The sequence below is a fragment of the Sturnira hondurensis genome, unplaced genomic scaffold (assembly GCF_014824575.4).
Source record: "Sturnira hondurensis isolate 20B ecotype Veracruz unplaced genomic scaffold, ASM1482457v3 Scaffold0020670, whole genome shotgun sequence".
Taxonomy (NCBI): domain Eukaryota; kingdom Metazoa; phylum Chordata; class Mammalia; order Chiroptera; family Phyllostomidae; genus Sturnira; species Sturnira hondurensis.
Window position 1 is genome coordinate 279,016 of NW_028093301.1, and position 22,995 is coordinate 302,010.

The window sequence follows — 22,995 nt, forward strand, 5'->3', positions numbered from 1 at the left end:
ATCTGCCCTTTTCCAGGAAGAGTTGGAGATGGCTCTTTTTCTAATAGAGAACTCTGTAGCAACCTCTTAGTGCCAGGTTAAAGTTGTGTTAAAACTCAAGACTGACTGTCCTTGTGAAGTGCCTTATTCATGTAGCTGTTCCAGCATATCACAGTAGTAAGCGCATTACAGGAGGCTTCCCCAAAATGATACTGTCTCTCAAAGGCAATTGCTTCATGTATTTTTTTTCCTTTGAGGAGTAAGGCTTTACTCTGGTCCTCCTGGTATGAAAGGTAGTATTTGTGAAACTGCACATCCATTTTGTTTACTCTGTTTAAGTCAACAGTCATATAGTTAACTCACCACTTCAGTTATTTTTTCCCTTTCCCTCAGTATCCCCCGAGAAACATCACCTTCTTTGGCCAATCTCCTTTTGGGTTTGCTTCAGAGAAACCAAAAAGATAGAATGGACTTTGGTAAGTAATATTTTCAGATTTCACATGCTTTCCAAATTTTATTTCTTTGTAGTCTAAAAAGACTAAAAAAAAGATTCTGTTGAGGCTTCAGAAGAAAATTACAGTTAATTTCACTTTTCTTTCTATCTCTCTTTTTTCTTTCACTTATTTTGTAAATACTTATTGAGTGCCTGTTATGTTTTAGGTATGGGGAGTAGAGTAGTAAACAAAATCCCTGTCCTCAAGATGCATACATTTTTGTGGGGAAGAGACACAAACAAATGATAAGTTCTAATTATGTGCTCTATTAGAAAGTGATAAATACTATGGAAAAAATAAAGAAGAAAAAGGAGGTGTGGGATTAAAATGTTAAATAAGCTAGTCAGTGAAGGCCTTTCTGAGAAAGTGACATTTGAGCAAAGGCTGATTGACATGTGAGAGCCGTTGAGCCATGCTGGTGTCTCTGGACAGAGCTTCTCAGCAGTATATCCAGTACAAATGCCCTGAGCTGGGGACATGTCATGTAAGCAGTTACACTTGGGTTTTTGCTTAAAGTGTGGTGGGGAGCCACTGAAAGGTTTTGAGCAGAGGACTAATATGAGATGACTGATGTTTTTGGAAAGCATCAGTCTAGTTGCTTGGTGAGAACAGATTGAGATGAGGGGCGGGAGGTCTGGGAGGAAGCTGGGAGACTAATCAGGAGACTGTTGCAGCACCACATGAGAGATGATGTAGCTTAGACTTCGGTAACAGCAATAGAGGTGGTAAGAAATTGTTGAATTCTGGATCTTTTTGGAGGCAGAGGCCACAACATCTCTAGATGAATTGGATGTGGGGTGTGAGACAAAAGACTCAAAGATGATTCTCAGGATTTTTGACCTGAGCAACTGGAAGGATGGAGTTGTCAGTTACTGAATGTGAAAGACTATGTGGATAGAGCAGGCTGTAGAGGCCAGATGAGTTTAGGTTGGACACCCTGAATTTAAGACGGTCATTTGACATCTACATATGATGTCAAAAGGTACCTGGATATCAGAGGAGAGGTTGAGGCTGGGGAAATATTTGGGGAAAGATCTATGAATAAGGAATGAAGGAAAAACAACTCAGAATCCTGGTATAAAAGTCCCTAACCTCAAAAATGGGGTTTAAGAAGCTAGCGAGGGGTACCTCCTTATATGGTGACCCTTGTGAACATGTGCTCTCTGTGTAAGAATTTTGGATTCCTTTTTTTAATCCCCACCCAGGGATATATTTATTGATTTTAGAGAGAGAGAAGACTTGGGGGGGGAGAGATTGGTTGCCTCCAGTATGCACTCTGACTGGGGATCAAACGTGCAACCTTTTGGTGTACAGGACTATGCTCCAACAAACTGAGCCACCCTGCCAGGGCTGAATTTCAGAACCTTAAGGTAGAAGTTCATATCATTGATTTAAACCTTCTCTTTTAATGTAAGCATTGAAGCTGAAAATTTCCCTCTAAGTAATTTATCACAATCTATTTTCAAACACCATTTCACTATTTCCTGTGTAATCAAAGAGCTTAGAACACTTAATATTGTAGTGATTATCCAATATTTGAAAGTTTTGAAAGAACATTTATCCTTGAAACTATTTGGGTCTCAGTTCCTCTTTGGTGAATAGGGGACATTTTGTTAACTTGTTCTTATCAATCTGATGTAAAAATAGAAGGACTTCAGAATGACAGACCAGAAAAACCATGTAACATGTTTAATGAAAATACTTATCAAATTAACTCTGATCTGCACATTTTTAGGAAAAAGAAAGTTTGATTTTTTCTGTAGCAATTAATATAATTATAGAAATTTACAAAAGTTTATTCCATAATTTTGGTCTGTTAATGGGTAATGTAGAAATCCACATAAGCTTCTGGGTAAGATAGATTGGGGTTTGAATTTGAGTACCGTGACCTGCTCGCTCTTTGACACTGGGAAGGAGCTGTGGCTGGTGTGTGCTATAGGTCCCATCTCTGTGGGAGGAGAAGGGTGCCTACAGACTTTGTGTGAGAATGGCACAGGAGCTGGTGCGCAGAGCACTTAGTTCACTGTCCTAGTCAATGTTCTCAGCAGGTGACAGCCTGGGTAGTTTCTGTATAAGGGTATATATATTTTCTTAAAAGTTTTACAGAATTGGAATTAACTTTAGTTCATGTTGTTGGTCAATATTTTTTTCTTTCAGAGGGGGAAATTAAATTGAGAGTTGCACTGTCACTATGAGAAATAGGGGTCATCAATGAAACAATATATTTGGTAATAATAGTTTTGAAATAAATTTATAAATTTTCCATGCTGTAGCAGTTTGGAAGGTGCTACATTTGGAAGGTGGTTATAGAGTCTTTGCATTCATCCATCTAGTTTTTTCATTTATATCTTTTCTTTTTCATCCCTATTATGTCCTCTGTAAAGATCAGCATAAAAAAATCTTACATATCAAACTAGAATTTATATTATGTATATTAATTTTTTAAAAAAGATAAGAAAACTCATGTTCTCTTCAAAATTCTCCACATTTCCATCCCTTAGCAAGTGTTGTGATTGATACATACTTTGAGGAACTTTGGGTATTTTGGTGAAACTCATGAGATCCTTTAGGGTGGAAAATAATTTAGTCTGAATCTGAGTTGTTTATTTCTGATTTTGTACATGTATTACCTAATAAACCTCCAAGGTGGTTTCATGCTTTTCTCCTTGCCTACCCTATTTAATATTATATAAGTTGGAGACTTAATGATAAACTAGGTTATCTATGTAGTGTTTAAAGAAATAATGAAATAACTTACACATACAGGAAAATAAAGAGAGTAAAACAATGAATTGTCATGTAGTACTCATCTACCTATTAATTTTCTTTAATTATCAGGCTTATTGTGTAGCTTTTATCCTTGGTGGATAGTGAAGAAATTAATAGTTTTTTGTTTTTTTTAAAATTTTATTTATTTATTTATCTTTAGCGGGGAAGGAGAGAGGGAAACATCAATGTATGGTTGCCTTTTTTTGTGCGCCCCCTGCTGGTAGTTAGCCTGCAAGGAACCGGCCTGCAACCCAGGCATGTGCCCTGACTGGGAATCGAACCGCGATCGTCTGGTTCGCAGGCCCTCGCTCAATCCACTGAGCTACGCCAGCCAGGGCCAATAGTTTTTTTTTAAAGATTTTATTTATTTATCTTAGAGGAGAAGGGAAAGAGAGAGAGAGAGAGAAATATCAATGTATGGTTGCCTCCCGTGCATCCCCCGCCAGGAACTGGGAACTGGCCTGCAACCCAGGCATGTGCCACGACTGGGAATCAAACCGTGATTGTGTGGTTCGCAGACCCGCGCTCAATCCACTGAGCTACACCAGCCAGGGCAAATTAATATATTTTTTAACATTTTATTTTAGATTGACTTAGAGGAAGGGAGAGAGAGAGAGAAACAATAATTTGTTGTTCCACTTATTTATGCATTCACTGGTTGATTCTTTTGGGTGCCCTGACTGGGGATCCAGGACATGCTCCAACCAACTGAGCTACCTGGCCAGGGCTAAAATAGTTTTTTCTTTGAAATAGTTTTTGAAACTAGCTAAAGGAATACTTCTCCTGTGGTAGAAGGCTAGAATTTATTGTACAAATCAGCTACCAGATGTCCTCTTAGGACAGTGAGCAGCTGAAGCTCAGAAATATGCCTGGGAAGGGCCTGGTTACACAATGCAGCACTCCCGGGGCTGTCTGCTTGAGTGTGTGCACACCAGAGGGCACAGCTGCTCCAGGGGCCTCCAGTGTGTTATGCTAGGAGTGATGTTTTGAGAATTCACAATTACTATTTAAAACTTTTCATTGATTAAGAATTCCTTATAATATGAATGTTTTGACTTAGAAAAATAATATGCTTTTACATTTAAAGGAATTGGAGGCAACATAAATAAGTTAATAATTATTTATGCTCTCAAAGACATTATGTTGACTACATTGACAAGATTAACCTATTTGCTAGTTAACATTATTGTAAAGGTTGCATTCTTATTTTTCATTACAGAAACATTTTTCAGCCATCCTTTTCTTGAGCAAGTTCCAATAAAAAAATGTGAGTACCCACTTTTTGTGTTCTTACTAAAGAGCGATTGCAAACTTAAGGAAAAATTAGTATTTTGTATTATATAACTAATTTTTTATTGTGTTTCTCAAGATTTTATTGACCTTTTTTAAAAAAATACCTGTAGTTAGTTGTGTTTTGGTTTTTCTTCCAAATCCAAGTTGAAATAGTTTTCAGTAATTGCTGCATTTAATAAGTAGGTGAATGTGAATTTTTGGTCAACACAAAAATGCAGTAATGTTGACAGGTTTTTCTATTAGATAAGTCATGTACTTGAACTACAAAGTGGTATTTTTCTTTTGTTTCTTCTCAAAGCCTGCCCGGTGCCAGTGCCTGTGTATGCTGGCTTCATCCCTGGAAGTGCCTGTGGCAGCTCTCCCTCCTGTCGTTTTGCCTCTCCACCAGTAAGTTCTGGTTTTATTAAAGATGACCTGAGAGTTTGAGCTTTTGTGTCTGTTCACAAATGGAGCCTGTAAATGCATTGTGGGTATTCTTTTTATACATGGCGTTTATTAGTACAACTAAGGCTCAGGTCAGGTGGACCTGGATTTTGACCTATTCACTTATGTAGGTATATAAGCATCAGCAAGAAATTTTACCTTTTGGGGCCGTTTTTCTCTGAACAGTGAGTATGCTACTTTCACTTTTGCATGCCTTGAATGATACTTGTAAACAAAGAGTAGCTCTTACTTAAATATGGATAGGTAATTAATGCATCTTATTTTATCTGAATATCATAAACAGTTTGGATATTTATTACACATAGAATTTCCAATGGTGGAGGCATGACCCATGAGTTAGATTTCACTGACTTAGATTCCCTTAGCTGTGATTACTGGCCCTGAAAGGTTGTTGTACTCTAGCCTCTTTCTCCTGCCGAGGTTCCCAAGCTGTTTCCTCCATGGCTGTCTTCCTTCCAGTCCAAATGCTTCTTCCTGATCCTGAGAACTTCTGGTTGTTTCTGGTCACTACTTCTTCCTCCTCTCTGCTCCAGGGTCCTACTTTACCCTCTTCTGTACTTTTCTAGACTGACCCTCCCTCAGATCTGTGTTGTAGCCTGGTAGTGTTGTGACTTTGAGGCTTTCCTACAGGCTGAAGGTCCAAGGACTCCTGTGTCAGCTCTTGTGTTTCTCAGATTAGCCTGGCAACAGGAATTTCATCAACTGTTGGCAGAAGGGTGGGGGAGCTGTAGAGGAAGTGATTGTATAATTAGCTGGTTGAGGCCACTCAGGTTTCATACTATGGGGCTTGGAAGCCTCCACAGCCCTTGCCATGTTAACTAGGACAAGTGATTTAATCTCTGAGCCTGTTTCTTATGTAAAGTGAGTATAATTTATAACTCCAGGAGTTTTTAAAAGGATAAATGAGCAAAAAGTCCTTATTACAATGCTTGACACACAATAAATACTTGGGAAGTGGCAACTGCTATTTGTTTTCCAGGGAAACCTGAGAGTCCTCAGCTAACGCACATGCTAATCAGCCCTTTACAAACAGAAGAGTCTTAAAACTGGGAAAAACCAAAACAAAATAAAAAACCAAAACCTTTTTGCACAACCTACAGACTCAAGCCAATAGAAAAAAACAGATGGACTAATAAGACTTACATTATAGTTCCATGAGTTTAAGGAACTGAAAACACTGGATTTGGAGTGATTGGGATACATGTAGAGGAAGTGTATTGATAAGGAAAGACTCTAGACTTTATTCAGAGCCGGGCACAGCTAGCTGCTGAACCTGCTCACTCTGTGACTTTGGGCAAGTCCAGTCCAGAGCTAAGCCATGGCCCTCATCAGTAAGGCAGACCTCATAACCTTTGCTTAAAGGGCAGTATGTGGTTATATGTGCAAGGTACCTAGCCATAGTGAGTACTTGATAAGCTGTAGCCATTGTTAGCAATATCTTGTATATTTGATACAATATAATACATAATATGAAAGCAAAGCTTGTGTTAGAAAAAGGAAGAACCAGAAGACTGTGTGGGAGAGGTGTTGGAGAGCAGGAATAAAGGCACAGCAGGATGGCTGAACAACCAAGGGATGAGGAAGAGAGAGGCCAGTGGGTGGGATACTGAGTTTGAAATTGCTCTGACTGGGGAGAGCATGGTGGTGTTCTTTGCTGGCTAGGCAGCACTGAGGAGAGCAGAGCAGGAGCCAGGCTGGGGGCTGCTGAGGAAGAGCAGGAAGGAGTGCTGACCAGAGGAGCCAGGAAGCCTATTCAGGAGGGAGGGAGGAGACAGATGCAGGAGGGAGTGAGAAGGCAGATTTAGATGCTAGAAATGTTAGTGGGAAATCATTTTTTGAAGGCCTTTATTAAAAGCTCATGCTTAAAGTGAAAATAAAAAGGAAATCTGGGGAATAAAAGGAAAGGGAGAATATATCTGTATAATTTCCAATTAGTGAGTTTAGAAAATGGGAGTTTGATAGACTCTTAATATAATCTGCCAAAAGTAAGATGATTTCATACCTGCATCTCTTACTAGGGCTGAAGTAGACTCACTCACTAAGGGTTAATACATACAGGTGTGCACATATAACAGTCTTTCTTTTTAAATACTCTTCACACAAATATCCAGCTGGGTTTTTTTTCTCACAAAAATCTTCGAAAGAGAAAAACAAAAAAACAAAAACCCCCACAGCCTTAAAAAAACAAAATAAAATCTATAAATCCAAATCACTTTTTTACTCGCGCTACTGGTTATCAGTTAAATACTATTTAGATAATATCTCTTCAATATCTATTTATTGGTCTCATATCATTTATTAAATGCCTGCTTTGTGCGAGATTCTGGTTGATGCTAATGAGTGCTATACCAGGTCCCTTATATTAAAGAGTTTTTAACTGTGTGAAGAAGAGGTAGGTAAACCAGTAACTATTAGAAGCGTATATGTGTATTTTTACTGAATGTGGGAATGTGGATGAGGGGCATGGCATCAGACCGAGAACTAAGGAAGGCTGTTTGGAGAGGGCATGGAGCTGAGGTGGAAGGAGGAGCCAGCCCAATGAACTAGTGAAAGAGCAGCACTGCGAGCAGGGCAGTCTTCATTCAAGAGGCCACGGCAACTTGACCCACTACAGGAGTGCTGCAGCCTTCCACACCGCTGAAGTTTAAAGTTGTTAGAATTAAGTGAAATTTAAAATTCAGTTTCTTAGTCACACTAGCCACTTTTCAAGTGCTCAGTAGTCGTATTTAGCTAGTGGCTGCCGTGCTGGACAGGTACAGAGCTCTGACATTATTGCGGGAGGTCCTTGTGGACAAGAGTTCGGTCTGGTGGATGGAAGGAGCATGGTGAGGGGAAAATAAGCTCTGGCTGGGTGGCTCAATGGATTGACCGCCAGCCTGCACAGGTCTGGATTGTGGCGGGGTCCTGGTTGAGGGTGTGCGAGAGGCAATAGATTGTTGTTTCTCTCCCTCTCTTCTTCTCTCCCTTCCCCTCTCTCTAAAAGTAAATAAATAAAATCTTAAAAAAAGAAAAAGTTACAAAGGAAAGGAGAAGCTTAATCTTGAAAGAATTTGGGTGTTGAATAAAAGAGTTCAAATTTTATCCTAAAGCTGTGTTATTTGAATGATTTTAAGCAGAGGCATGATATGATGCACTGTGTGTTTTAGCTGGCTTCTTCCAAAAGCAGGGTGGAAAAGTAGATTGGGTGGAAGAGTAGACCCCAGTGGAGGGGTCTCTCCCAGAGGAAAGAGGACAACCCAAAACAGTTGCAGCTGTTTGTGTATGTGTGTTTATGTGTTTTAAAAATGAAGGCAGACCTAAGGCAGCAGTGGGAAGAGGAGAAGGGAGTGGGAAGCAGGTGAGAGAATGGTAAAGAGTTTGCAGAGCTTGGGGATTGCTTGAACTTGGGACAAAAGGAAGAGGGAGACCCTGAAGGCACTAGTGAGGGAGAATGGGGAGCAAGGCCTTGGAGCATAAAGGGGACAAGTTAACACTGTGTGGGCCAGGCCCAGAGGCCAGACCTCTTCTGAGAGGGTTTGGGCTGCAGAAGCATCATCACGTAAGTGGTAGTTGAAGGGAGGGTGAGAGTGGTCTCTGAGGTGAGTGTACAAAATGTGAGGAACAGAGGGCCAGGGTGGGTTCCTCTGTTCCCAGAGGAAACAGAAGAACAGTTTCTTGGGTGATTCTGTACTCTTGTCCTCCCCTTTAAGGGTCAGATTGAGTAGCAGGCACCCACAAAAGAGAAGTAGGAGGAAAACCAAGAGAGCAGGGTCACTGAAGGAAGAGGGAGTGTCAAGAAAAGAATGGTCCACAGGTCAGCTGCAGCAGAGAATTCAAGGAATTTAAGGAACAGAGGAAGCATCCACAGGACTTGGCAATGTGAGTCACTGGTAATCTTAGTAAAGGCAGTTCTACTGGAGTTTCGAAGGCAAGAAGTGGGTTAGGGTTGGTTAAGGGATACATGAAAAGTGAGGAAGTTGAGTTGGTAAAGATTGGTAATTTCAAGAAACATTGTTAAGAGACGGTGGTAATTGAGAGGACTGCAGGGATTCAAGACGTGAGAAAATGAAACATGTTTGTGTGACAGAGGGAAAAAGAACGGGGGGAGGGTGAGAGTATCAAGAGGGAGGGAATTTGATCTAGGTCCTTGAAGAGGTGGGGAGAATGGATTTAGATCACAGGTGGAGAGATTAGCTTTGGGTGAGAGAGAAGCCTCTCTTTCACCAAGATGTTTGTGGACACAGATGATTTTATAAATAGCAGAGGAAGAAATTCAGAGAGTTTCTGCCTAAACCACTGCAAAGAAGTTATGGACATACTTGGAATCGCATCTCAACTTGACTGCTTTTTAGTTGTGTGATCTTGGGCAAATCCAGATCTTCCAAGTTGTGTTTATTTAAAACTAAAATGGATTTCATAATGGCACCAAAGTTAGGTGATACCGGGAGATGTTCGTCCTTCCACCTTTCCTTCCTTGAGGCATGAATTCTCTTTAAAAGTAATGAGATTTTGTGTCTATGTATGTCTCTCTCTCTCTCACACACACACACACACACACACACACACACACAGTGATAAGGAGATTTCAGACAGATTTCACTTCACAGTGACATTCCGAGAAGCACCAGCAATGAACTGGGTGTTTAAAACTTGGGTTTAAAGAGCATTATGTAGACTTCCGCCAAGATGGAGGCATAGGTGGAAACACTGTGCCTTCTCCCACAACCAAGTTTGGATACAACAAAAGTTTTGGAGAACTAACACACACCCAGAGGCCAGAAAAACCGAATTATACGGAAGTCCGACAGCTACGAACCGTTCAACGAGGACGGTAAGAGGTGGAGCCAGCAGCGGAGCTGGGTCAGGCAGGGCAGACCTAGGAGCGCAGGCAGCCCAGAACTAGTCAGGGTGCGGAACAGACTGACCAAGGTTGCACATTCGCGTGCAGTGAGACGGACCACACAGGCCCCAGGGGGCAAACCCAGTGGTGGAGGGCTGACAGCGGTGGCACACTCGCGTGCCGAGGAGCGGGGCGCGTGGCCCTGGTGACGGTGGTGGCTGCGGTGCTGGTGGGGGTCGCAGCGGCGGTGGGCGCCGGAGGGAAGCCATTGTCCCTCTTTGACCCCGCCCCCACGTACAACGTCACAACCCAGCGACTGAGTTGCCCTGCTCTGGTGAAAACCTAGGGCTCTGTTCCTGCTACTTAACAGGCACAAACAGCCCAAAGGATGGCTCAAGAAGAACTCAAAGCCCCAGAGCCGATAACTCTAAGCGACCAACAGATTGCCAGCCTCTCAGAAGCCCAATTTAAAACACTATTTATCAGGATGCTCACAGAATTGGTAGAGTTCAGTCACAAATTGGAGGAACATATGAAGGCTAAACTAATTGAAATGAAGGGAGATATCCAGGAAACCAATAGCGATGGAAAGGAAACTGGGACTCAAATCAATGGAATGGACCAGAAGGAAGAACGAAACATCCGACCAGAAAGGAATGAAGAAATGAGAATTCAAAAAAATGAGGAGAGGCTTAGGAACCTCCAGGACATCTTTAAACGTTCCAACATCCGAATTATAGGGGTACCAGAAGGGGGAAAGAAACAGCCACGAGTGGAAAACGTATTTGAACAAATAATAAAGGAGAACTTCCCCAGTCTGGCAAAGGAAATAGACTTCCAGGAAATCCAGGAAGCTCAGAGAGTGCCAAAGAAGTTGGACCCAAGAAGGAACACACCAAGGCACATCATAATTACATTAGCCAAGACCAAAATGAAGGAGAGAATCCTAGAAGCAGCAAGGGATAAGGGGACAGTCACCTACAAAGGAGTACCCATCAGACTGTCAGCGGATTTCTCAAAAGAGACCTTACAGGCAAGAAGGGGCTGGAAAGAAGTATTCCAAGTCATGAAATCCAAAGACCTACAGCCAAGATTGCTTTATCCAGCAAAACTTTCATTTAGAATGGAAGGACAGATAAAGTGCTTCTCAGATAAGGTCAAGTTCAAGGAGTTCATCATCACCAAGCCCTTATTATATGAAATGCTAAAGGGACTTATATAAGAAAGAGATGATGAAAAATATTAACAGTGAAAGGACAGCAAACTCACAGTTATTAACAACCACACCTAAAACAAAAGCAAACCAAGAGGACACAGCTAGATCAGGAGTGGAACCATAGAAATGAAGAACACATGGAGGGTTAGAAACAGGGGGGTGGGAGGAGGAGAAGAGGGGAGAAGGCACAGAAAATAGCATAGATGGTAGGTAGAAAATAGATAGGGGGGAGGGTGAGAATAGTGGGGGAAATATAGAACCTAAAGAACTTGAGACACGTGGTTATAAACTAAGGGGGGGAGAATGGTGGGGGAGGGAGTGTGCGGGTGGAGGGGAATGAAGGTGGGGAATAGAACAACTGTAATGGTATAATCAATAAAATATATTAAAAAAATAAAGAGCATTATGTAGTATTTTTTCTTTTGCTAAATAGAAACAAGGGTTAAACTTAATGGGGATTTGACACAATACACAGTAAGTTATGAAGTTCATTGTTTAGAAAATCATTGTATAATCAAATTAACACATTCAATTAACGTTGTCACTAGAGTCCTTGAACTAGACAAATTCTAAAAGATAAATAGCTAGTTATGCCTAAGTATTTGTTTAAATATATTTATGCTTTTCTTCCCTTTCTGTCCTATCTCCCACAGACTAACTCCTCCTTGTAACAAAAGAAAAATAAAAGAACTATACCCACTTCTTTCATGTTTTCCGAATCTTCCTTTTTGTGAATGTAAATAAATCTCTAGGCTTAAGTGTAGTTATCCTTATTGATTTGTTTACTTTTTTACATAATATAGTCTCTTGCTTCCCTATTTATAATGTTTTCTTCATTGGAGATTTAAAACTTTGTGTGCTTGCAAGATGTCATTCAAGTCCCTGGACATTTAATTTTAGTCATTAAGGGAACGGTTACTAAGTATCTGCTTTGTGAGGCCACAAGCTGAAACTGGGGATGCTGGGGTGGGGCAAACTTACCTCAGAAGTTTTAAGAGAGGCCTACAGTTATTGTACATAAGATTGGTGGCATGATGTATTTTTAAGTACCACTTTTGGGGAATATTTTAAAAGTCTTAATGCAAAGAGATTCAAAACTGCTTTTCTAAGGGAAAGATTTCCAAAGAGATTTTTTGAAATTTTAGGTGGACTTGGAACTTTATGCCCACTTTTATGGGGGAAAAAAAAGAATTGTTTAGTCTAATGGCTATTCTGACTTGTACTTTCTTCTTAGGCCAGTTTTAATTTTATGTTGTTAATTTTAGTCCCTTTCAGATATGCAGCATATTCAGGAAGAAAACTTATCCTCCCCACCATTGGGTCCTCCCAACTACCTACAAGTGTCCAAAGACTCTGCCAGTACTAGTAGCAAGAACTCCTCTTGTGACACGGATGACTTTGTTTTGGTTCCACACAACATCTCGGCAGACCATTCATGTGAGAATCTTTTCTGCTTGTACACATTCTGTTTCTTAATTTACTAGACTAGCAATTTTTTAATCTTTATTTCACACTTGCTTGGGTAGGGTGTTTTCAAATGGGCATTTTATTTAGTTGTTTGAATTCCTGATATTATATACCTACCTTTCTAAAATCTGCTCCATCATCTTCCATAACACAATAACTTTGGATTCTAAATGTAGATGAAACCTTTGTAGGAAATGATCTCAAACTCTGTGTGTATCTAAAGAAATAGAGAAGCCAGCAGAATAAGATAAATCAAATTAAATTTCAGGAAAGAAATGAAAGGAGGAGACCTCTTTTGGAAAAAAAACCCTAAGAGTAAAAGGAGCCTTAAAACAATCTGGATGTCTTTCAGAAAATAATGGCGTAAATTTAGGAATGAATGTCATAAATATATAGGAAGAATTTTTGCAGAGGGAGATGAATCTGTTACAGAACCCCAGCCTGTGCTGTTGTGGAACAGCTGTGGGATTTGACTGTCCACTGCCAAGAGGCAAGACTCCCAGTGCAAGAGTTTGGTTAAAAAAGGAAAGGGGTTAAAGGTTATACTGATTTAAAATAATGGCAGATTTCTGCTGTTAAGTCCTGCTGCCTGCCAAACCAGGCCAGCTTCAGAATTCACCACTTAGAGGTACTGTCTTTCAGAATAGCAGCAGTCTGCAGCTTAGCATTCCCAGTCACACACAGTTCAGCTCCAAGCATCTCTCATGAATCTGGGTGGCCAGGCAGGTGCCCACAGCTCCATTGGCTCTGCTGCCATCTTCTCCAGGCAGATTTCCAGGCCAACACATGTCAGACTCAAGTGATTTTCTCTCACTGAAGACTTCATGGCGTGTGTGCATGCGCTCTCTCTCTCTCTCTCCTGCTCTCTCTCTTTCTCTCTCCCTCCCTCCCTCTCTCTCCCCGTCCCTCTCTCCCCCCTTTCTGCCTGCCTGCCCCTCTCTCTCTCTCATTAGCCCACCCTGATTTAAATGCTCAGCCTGAAACTTCCTTTGTGACCTCATATCCAGCCCTTCCCATGGCGTGCCAGCCTCTGCCATTTTTGCCAGTTCCCCAGTGTCTTTTATCCTCTTTTGGCTGTCATCTTCAGTCAGCACAAAAGTCCCTGGTGATCCAGGGTGGGCATCTTGCCCCTCACCCCGCCCCCCGCCCCAAGGAGCACTCTTCCCTTCAGGAAGGCATGGCTGTTAACTTGTTGTTGTTGTGCAGTGTATCTTAAACACTGTACCCTCTGTNCTGTACCCCCTGTGCTCCCCCCCCCCCCCCCCCCCCGCGTCTTACCTGAAAACAGGATTGTAGGGGCTGTTCTATTTTCATGGGACTCATGCTCTGTATTCCATTACAAATCCAAGTTGACTAAATGGTATATGCCTATTTATATTGTCTATTTCTTCATGTGTGAGTTTTGGCAAATTGTATATTTCACAGAACTGGTCCTTTTCATCTAGGTTATCAAATTTGTGGGCATGGAGTTGTTCCTAATAGTTCTTTTATTATCTCTTTTCCTCCTCTCCCTAGTATCTATCTTTTTAATTTCAGTGGGATCTGTAGTCATGTCCCCTCTTTCATTGCTAATACTACAATTTGTGTCCTTTCTGTTTTTTTCTTAGTTAGCTTGGTTAGAAGTTTATGGATTTTCTCAATCTTCTCAAAGAAACAACTTTTCATTTTATTGATTTTCTGTTTTCAGTTTCATTGATTTCTGCCCTAATTAGTATTATTTCTTTTATTCCACTTACTTTAGATTTAACTTGCTCTTCTTTTTCTAGTTTCCTAAGGTGGAAACTTAGATTATTGAGTTTTGATCTTTTTTGTTTTCTAATATGTGCAATTCAATGCTATAAATTTCTTTTCAAGCACTGCTTTCACTACTTCCCCAAAATTTTGATAAGTTGTGTTTTCATTTTCATTTACTTCGAAATATTTTTACATCTCCCCTGATGTGGGGGCAACTTTCTCCCAAGTCCCCCCAGTGGCCATGGATAAGAGTGAATATGGCCGATACATGATGTGAACTGCTTAGGGAGGAGGGGTGGCCATTTTCACTGTTGGGAAAAGGCCATGGGCTGGTGGCCAGTTTCTCAGGGGAAAAAGGCCAGCAGTGGCCAGTTTCTTCGAGGAGAAAAAGGCCTCGAGCCCCTGCCTCCAGGGCTTTTATTGGGTTGGGGGGAGGGAAGTGAGAGTCCATTGCTCTTTGTTGCAGCCCCCTGAGTCCTTCCATGAAGGCCTCCCAAGTGAACCAGTCTGGCTTAGGTTGCCCCCCGCTGCGAGGGGTCTTACCCAGCATTGACTTCCAACCAAGCTTTGGGGGCAGGGAGAGGGAACTGAGGCAGCATTTGCTACCAGAGACAAGCTTTGTCTCCTGTGGCTGGCACTCCAAAGGTGGTCCCTCGTCCTTAGCCACAAGGGGCCAAGATACATTTCCTAAAACCAGGCAGAGCGGTCTACAACACCCTGAAGTTTGTTCTTTGACCCGTGAATTATTTAGAAGTGTGTTTAATCTCTGCATATTTTAGGATTCTACAGTTGTCTTTCTGTTACTGATTTCCGGTATCATTCCATGGTTGTCTGAGAGCAGGCATTGCATGATTTTTATTCTTTTAAATTTGTTTAGGTGTGTTTTATGGTCCAGTCTAGTCTTTCTTGGTCAGTGTTCCAGGGGGGTTTGAAAAAAAATGTACATTCTATTGCTGTTGGATGCAGTAGTCTACCAGTCAGTGCTGAGGTGATTGATGGTGTTATGGAGTTCAATGCTGTCCTAACTGATTTGCTGTCTACTGGATCTGTCAGTTTCTGAGGGAAGGTTGTTCAAGTCTCCAACTATAATAGTGGATTCATCTATTTCTCCTTGCATCTATCAGTTTTTGTCTTACATGGGTTGACTCTGTTGTTACAAGAGTACATATCAAGAATTACATCTGCTTGGAGAATTTATATTTATGTAAATATGATTTTATTATTATGTAATGTTCTTTATCTCTGATAATTTTTCTTAGTTTAAAGTCTGCTCTGTCTAAAATTAATATAGTTACTTCTTTCTTTTGATTAATGTTAGCATGATTTATTTTTTCTATCCATTTACTTTATTTATTTTTTAATCCTCACCAAGGATATATTGATTTTAGATAGGAAAAGAAAGAGAGAAAGAGGGAGAGAGAGAAACATTGGTTGGTTGTGCTCTGACTGGGGATTGAACTTGAAACCTAGGTATGTGCCCTGACTGGGGATTGAACCTGCGACCTTTTGGTGTATGGGGCGACACTACTGCCAAATGAGCCACCCATCCAGGGCCTCTGTCCGTTTACTTTTAATCTATATATGTCTTTATGTTTTAATGTGAGTTTTTGTATGTTTTGATATACTCTTAAATCTCTCTTAACTGGTGCATTTAGACCATTGAGATTAAAAGTGATTATTGATATAGTTAGATTAATGTCTACCATATTTGTTACTTTTTCTTTTTGTTGTCCCTGTCCTTTTATTTCTGTTGTTGCCTTCCATTCTTATTTTGTTTTGTTTTATGATTTTATTTTATTTCTTTTAGCACATCAATTATACTTAGAAAAAATATACATAATAATAATTCAAGCCCACTGTCAAATAACACTATACCACTTCATGGGTAGTGGGAATTCACTGTATAATAACAAAATAATCCTCCTTCTTTCCTCCTGTCCCTTGTATCATTGTGGTCATTCATTTTGCTTGTATAAGCATTCGTAAACCTATACACACACACACACACATATAAAATGTATACAAGGATACGCAACTGAATATATGACATTGTGGCTATTACCATTTTGAACAAACTGATACCTGTTAGATCATGTAAAAATAAAAAAATTAATTTTTTAAAAAAATTTCATTTCTTTATTTTCAGAGAGAGGGGAAGGGAGAAAGAGAGGGAGAGAAACAGCCATGTGTACTTACCTCTTACATGCCCTCTACTGGGGACCTGGCCCACAACTCAGGCATGTGCCCTGACTGGGAATGGAACCAGTGACCCTCTGATTCACAGACTGGCACTTAAGCCAGTCACACCAGCCAGGGCCAAAAAATTTAAGTTTTTATTTTACCTTCACTTATTCTTTCTTTGGTGTTCTTCTCTTTTTGTAGATCAAATTTTCTGACATATTATTTTCCTTCTTTCTAAAGAACTTTTAACATTTTTTGCAAGGCAGATCTTTCCCTCAATTTTTATTTGTCTGAGAGAGTCTTTGTTATTTTCCTTCACTTTTGAAGAATAATTTTTAGGGTGCAGAATTTAAGCTGGTGATTTGTTTCCCTCAGGCCTTTAAATATTTCACTCTACTCTCTTCTTGCTTGAATCAGTGTAAGAAACATTCAAACCTGGTAGAGTTTTTGTGAGTTTATTTTGAGACAGACTGACACCTGCAAGGAAGCAAAATCTCAGTGGATTGAGAAAATGCTCTGGGAAATGACCTTATTTTATACATTATAATCAAAAGAGTAGACATAAGGGGGGGCTACATGAAATCCTTTGGATAGATTGGAAGGTGGAGAAAGCAAAGGTTGGGGGGAACCTCTGGGATTGGATAAAAAGATAAAACAGAAGACACATACTTCCTTTACATAGTTAACAGTCAACAATTAATAACAGTAGCAATAAAGGGATTTGTGGTCCCTGCTCTAGTATGGTGGTTGTGCCCCAGAGGTTTGGAAAAAAGGATGTTATCTAACATTCCAAAGGTCTGTGTTATCATAGATGCAAAAAGATAACAGATAGGCTTATTAAGGTAAAGATTGACTTTTGTCATGGAAGCTTCTAGCTTTTGACATGACTGCCTGCTATGATCTGCTTTTAGTTAATAATTATGAATTACAGACCATCCTGTGTGGTTACTTTAGGTTTCTTCTTTCTAAGGCTGTCATGCAGGCCTCCGCTGAGCTTGTCAGGTTTCCTATGTGGCCCCTTTTTGTCCACACTGAGCAGAGGTAAATGAAATTTTTATCTTTGTTCTTTTATAGGTGTAGTGTTCTTTCCCACCTAGTATCTTGCAGGAATTTTTCATTTTTGATTTTCTGTAATGTGAACCTGTTATGCTTAGGGGTACAGTCATGTACCACATTGTGATGTTTTTAGGTCAGTGAAAGGCCACATATACAAAGGTGGGCCCATTAGATTGTAATGGATCTGAAAAATTTCTGTTACCTAGAGGTGTCTTAGCTTTATAACATCTTAGAGCAACACATTAAACAAATACTATTGTGTTATAATTGTTTAGCAGGGGTGCCCAATCTTTTGGCATCTCTGGGCCACAGTGGAAGAGGAGTTGCTGTCTTCAGCCACACATTAAATACACAAACACTAATGAAAACTAATGAGCAAAAAAAAGGTTTTAAGTAAATTTATGATTTTGTGTTGGGCTGCATTCATAGCCAACCTGGGTCGCATGCATCTTGTGGGCCTCAGGTTGCACACGCCTGGTACAGTATTCAATACAGTAATATGCTGTACTGATTTGTTCTTAGGTACTGTGGGGAAACAACTTGTCACTTCCAAATATGTCTCTTTGCTGTAAGAATTATTTTAGGCTGGTTAATTTTAAGAAATAGTAGACTTAGGAAAAGCTCTGCAAACTAATAGAAGTTACCCTTTATGAAAGATATTACTTTTGTCAAGGAGGTGCCTGTTGTAAGGGTGTTAGGAAGAGGGCGTTACCTTATCTCTAGAAACTCTTAGCAATGCAGAAGACAAAGGACTTAAATATGCACAACAACCTTATGTTTTTGACTTTGCTTTTCCTGATAACCTTTGATAACTTACTCCCCCTGCCCATTTTTCTTTTGTCTTCGGCAGAAGATGGTAGTTAAGGTGGTGGCTTCAGCCATTTTGGCGAGTTATTCAGTTTTCCTGGGTCTCTTCTGTGTATACAGGAGTATATGTGTTATTAAACTTTAGTTTGCTTTCCTCCTGTTGATCTGTCTTTTATTATGGGGATGTCTCAGCCAAGAATCCAGAGGGCTGGAGGGAAAATTATTTTTCTTCTTCTGCAGAGTATTTGGATATAGCCTTTGGATATAGCCTTGGTGGGTAGTGGGCTACACCATTTAGATTTTGTAACTGCACTCTGTGATGATCCCATAATGAAGAAATGGCCTAATGATGTGTTTGTCAGAATTGCTAAGTGATGCATGACTGTAGCTGCATGAGGCCTTTATCCACTTTGTGTTCTCTGAGCTTTTGGATCTGTGACTTGGTGTCTGACATTATTTGTTGTCTCAGATATTTGCTTCTGTTCCTTTCTTTCTCTTCCTTTTGTTAATCTTGTTACATATGTTATACCTTTTGTACTTGTCTCACAGACTTTGGATATTCTGTTTTTTAAAGACTTTGTTTTCTTTATTTTTTGGTTTATGAGGATTCTGTTAATATATTGTCTAGCTCAGAGATTCTTTCATTAGCTATGTCCAGTCTCCTAATAAGCTTATCAAAGGCATTCTTCATTTCTGTTACAGAGTTTTGTTTGTTTTTATATCTCACCTTTATAGTTTTTTTTAGGATTTCCATTTGTCTGCTTGTATTGCCCATCTGTTCTTGCATACTGTCTACTCTTTCCATTAAAGCCCTTAGCATGTTAATCACAGTTGTTTTAAATTCCTGGTCTGATAACTTTAACATCCCTGCCATGTTTGGTTCTGATGCTTTCTCTGTTTCTTCAAAGCATTTTGCTTTTTGTGATTCCTAGTAATTTTTTCTTGATACCTATACATGCTGCATCAGGTGAAAGGAACTGCTGTAAATAGGCCTTTAGAAGTCTTGGGGAGGGGTGGCGGAGGGGCAGCGCTCTGTAGGCCTGTGAACTGCTCTGAGTCTTTGAGTGAGCCTCTAGTCTTAAAACTTCACAGTGTTTTCCAGTTTCTCCTGAGTTAGGTGGGACAGGGTGGGCTATGGGGGCTGGAGTTGGGTATTTTCCTTCCCCCAGGTCAGTTAGGCTCTGACCTTAACGTGAGCAGATTAATAGTTTGGCCTTGTTAAGATCAGAATGCTCTGACAGACTTAAAAATGTTTTCATTTCCCTCTCCCTGCTGGAAGCAGGTAGGGATTTTTCTCCCATATTTACTCTGGGAATCTGATTGAGCTCCTGGAGGTATATCTGACAGTGTCATGCCCCCCATTTTGACTGGGTCCTCCTGGAGTTTGTAACTCTTAGACTTGTATGCACAGGGCCTCCTGTGTAGATTGTTGATTTTCTCTCTTGAAATGCCTGGCTCTTGTGTCCTGGCTCTGATTTCCATGGAGGTTCCTGCTTGGAATCTCTTCTTAGGTAAGCCAGAGCTCCTGTATCTGCCTGTCTATTTCTCCAATCTTGGGGCTTGGTTTGCTTGTGTCCTCCCCTCCTTTTTGGACCCAAGAAGAGTTGTTGATTTTTCAGTCTGTTCAGCTTTTTACATGTTAGGGTGGAATGGTGACTTTTAAGCTTCTGACTAGGAGCTCCTTAAGCTTCTTAAGAATCCATATAAGATATTTAAAACATCCATACAATTTAAAAATGATAATAGATATCTCAATACCTTCTCTGATTTTCTTATCTTTTTTTGACTGATTTTCTCTTTGTCTTACTGCTCTGCATTTTTAGGAAAATTTCCTTAATTTTTTCTTGTAACTATTCTGTTGAGTTTTTCATTCATGGTCTCATATTTTGAATTTTCATAAGCTCTTTTTTTCCCTCTGAATAGTACACTATTTTACTTCAGGGTGTACTATTTTATTTTATCTCTGAGGTCATTAATTATATATATATTAACTTTTCCTTAAAAAATGTGTTAGTTCTTTCCCTCAGTAGTTTGTTTTGGAGTCTGGTTTTCATATTAATTCTTCCCTTGAATATTTGGTGATTGTTGTATGCTTATAATCAAGAATGGACAAGTGAAATGTTTGAAGGCTCTGTATGTAGTGGATCTTATGAATAGCAAGCCTCTATACTGACTTGGCTGTCATTGCCTTGGACTGCTTCCTTTTGGAAGGAAGATCCCCTTCCTAGGGGATTTCTTAGATCCTCTAGAGGAGTCTTAGCCAGTCTTCTGCCTAAAGAATATATACCTGATAGCATGTGGGGGAGCCAAACAAGGCAAGAAGGCTGGAGATCTCAGTAGCCCAATGTGTAGAATTTCACTTACCACTGCTGTTTCCCCCATTTCTCATGATGTGCTGCTGCCTGGTGGGCTGCAGGTCAGAGAACCCTGTGTTTTATTTTGTCCCAAGTAAAGACATCCAGGCTTTTTCTGTATATAAATTGATACTTCTGGATTTTCCTTCTGCTGGCTAAGGATTATATTTTCTTGGGTCTTCTAGGTGAAATACCACTTATATCAACCTTTTAGCTTCCAAATTTTTGTGGCTGTTAACTTTTCTGTTCTTTTTGCCTTTGTGAATTTAGACTCTTCTTTCCTCTCTCAGTTTCAGAATAACAATATGATATGAAAATAACAATATGATTACTAAAAAAATATTTAAAACATTTCGTGGGTCTTTTCATCCTTAGGATAATCTCATTAGGAATGTCTTGTTAAATTACTGGGTTTAAAGTCTCTTGAAATAAGTCATTTTGGTGGCTGTGCTATCTTTGCTTCATTTTACTTTTGATTTCTAGGGATGGTTCTCTTTTAATTTAATTTTGTTTCATAATTATGCATAGTTTCAAATTCAAAGCTACAAAATGAAGTTAGTGAAATCTAGCTATTGTCCCTGTCCCATCTACCTAGTTCCCTCTGTCACCCTGTAAGTAACTGTGGTCTATAGAATAGAGGCTTTCTTGCCACCTGTCCTTTGCCTTCTTGTTCTCATTTATTTTCCTCATCCCTCTCCATACCTCATGACATTATCACCTCCTTTCACTGCTAGACTATAAGCTTCAGAATAGGTACAAAATAGGTACACTTCTTAGTGCCCATTTAGGGCCACTTAGAGGGATATTTGTGATTTTTTTTCATTTTTGAGCATAGGTTAGCAGAATAGTTTATTTTTTAAAATTTATATTATTTGCTCAACACTGTAGTTTCACCTCAACCCATATTAATTATACCTTTAGTGCCATTTTAAAATCACATGAGCAATGTGATATGGTAGATATGACAGAAACAAGGAATCAGGGGCCCCTGCCCTCTGAGCTGTGCTCTTTTCCCATAAGTGGGCGACTGAGGAGTAGATGACCTATGGCAGGTGCTCCTGTGTCTAGAGGCCCCAGCTGTCACGATGTCTTGTTCAACAACCCATGCGAGACCCAAGGGAGTGTACTGCAGCAGGAGGAGGTGCTCCAGCCTTAGAGGGGACTGTACTGTGTTTACAGTCAGTTGTGCTAGATTGTGTCATATGTTCCTAAAAATCACTACAACCCTGCTAAATTGTTCACTAAAAACATACAGTTTATGGCCAAATTGGGATTGGGGGTACAATACTCAAAGCCCTTGTCAATAATGGGAATTAAAGGGAACACAATAAAACAGTAGCATTTTTTGCACATGTTAAATGGTGAAGAAATACATAAATCCTGAAATGAATGTGACATTTCACCTTGAAAAGACCTGATGTTTGTGTATAGAAGTGGGCATTAAGAGTGCTGTCTCCTGTGCATTCATTTGGGCATACTGTTGTTTGTCTGTCTGTTGTTCCTCATGGATGAAATTGCAGGTCAGCACATGGTTGTCCTCAGATTGTTCCCTAATGTCAACATAAGAAACATTCAAACCTGTAGAAAATTTTTGTGAGTTTATTTGAGGCAACTTGATGACAGTTGCTGGGAAGCAACATCTCAATGGATTGAGAATGGTAGTATTGCTCCTTACTATATACATGGCAATCAAAGGAGGAGGCCTAAGAGGGTTATATGAAATTCATTGGTGGTGCACTAGGGAGGTGGAAGAAAGCCTCCCTAGTGGGGAAACCTCTGGAATTGGATAAAAGTATAAAATGGATAGACACAGGTGGGTACAGTTAATAATGACCATTTCTAACACAAAGAGATAGTATGTAAGAGAACCTGATAACAATGGGCGGTCCTGTGGTCTCCTGCTCTGGTGGGAGCTTGTACCCTGAGGGGTATGGGAAGGGAATTACTCTGACTTTCTGAAGGCCTGTTACAGATTCAAAAAGACAATAGATAGGCCCAAGTAAGGTAAAGACTGACCTTAGGGAAGATGCTGGCCTAGGACCTGACTACCTGCCATGACTTGCTTTTAGTTGGGAAATTTTCATTTCAGACTCTTGAGTTGTTACTTCAGGTCTCTTGAGTTGGTTAGGCTGTCATGTAGGTCTCTCCTGAGCTTGTCAGGTTGAGAACGTGGCCCCTTTTTTGTCCACACTAATAATCATGTAAGAACAATTTACGTTTAAGTAGATGGTGAACTAAAATGACTATATTATTCTCTTTCCCCTTTAGATGATATGCCAGTAGGAACTGGTGGCAGACGAGCTTCGAATGAGTTCTTGGTGTGTGGAGGGTATGTTTACATATAATTAACTAAAAGGGTTTTTTTATATTTTCAGGTTTTTT

At 40.1% G+C, this 22,995-nt stretch overlaps 1 protein-coding gene across 5 annotated transcripts in view; it reads left to right on the forward strand.

Moving 5' to 3' along the window:
- ULK2 (unc-51 like autophagy activating kinase 2) overlaps window positions 1–22,995 on the forward strand; it is a 119,785-nt gene that overhangs the window by 28,531 nt on the left and 68,259 nt on the right. For all 5 annotated transcript variants that reach the window (XR_005064197.1, XM_037030358.1, XM_037030359.1 and 2 more), the window contains 5 exons: window positions 373–455; window positions 4,462–4,509; window positions 4,834–4,922; window positions 12,280–12,451; window positions 22,882–22,942. Coding sequence is in view for 4 of the 5 variants with exons in the window: in XM_037030358.1 (XP_036886253.1) it covers window positions 373–455; window positions 4,462–4,509; window positions 4,834–4,922; window positions 12,280–12,451; window positions 22,882–22,942 (453 nt within the window). In the remaining variant the exon portion in view is untranslated. The remainder of the gene's footprint in view (window positions 1–372; window positions 456–4,461; window positions 4,510–4,833; window positions 4,923–12,279; window positions 12,452–22,881; window positions 22,943–22,995) is intronic.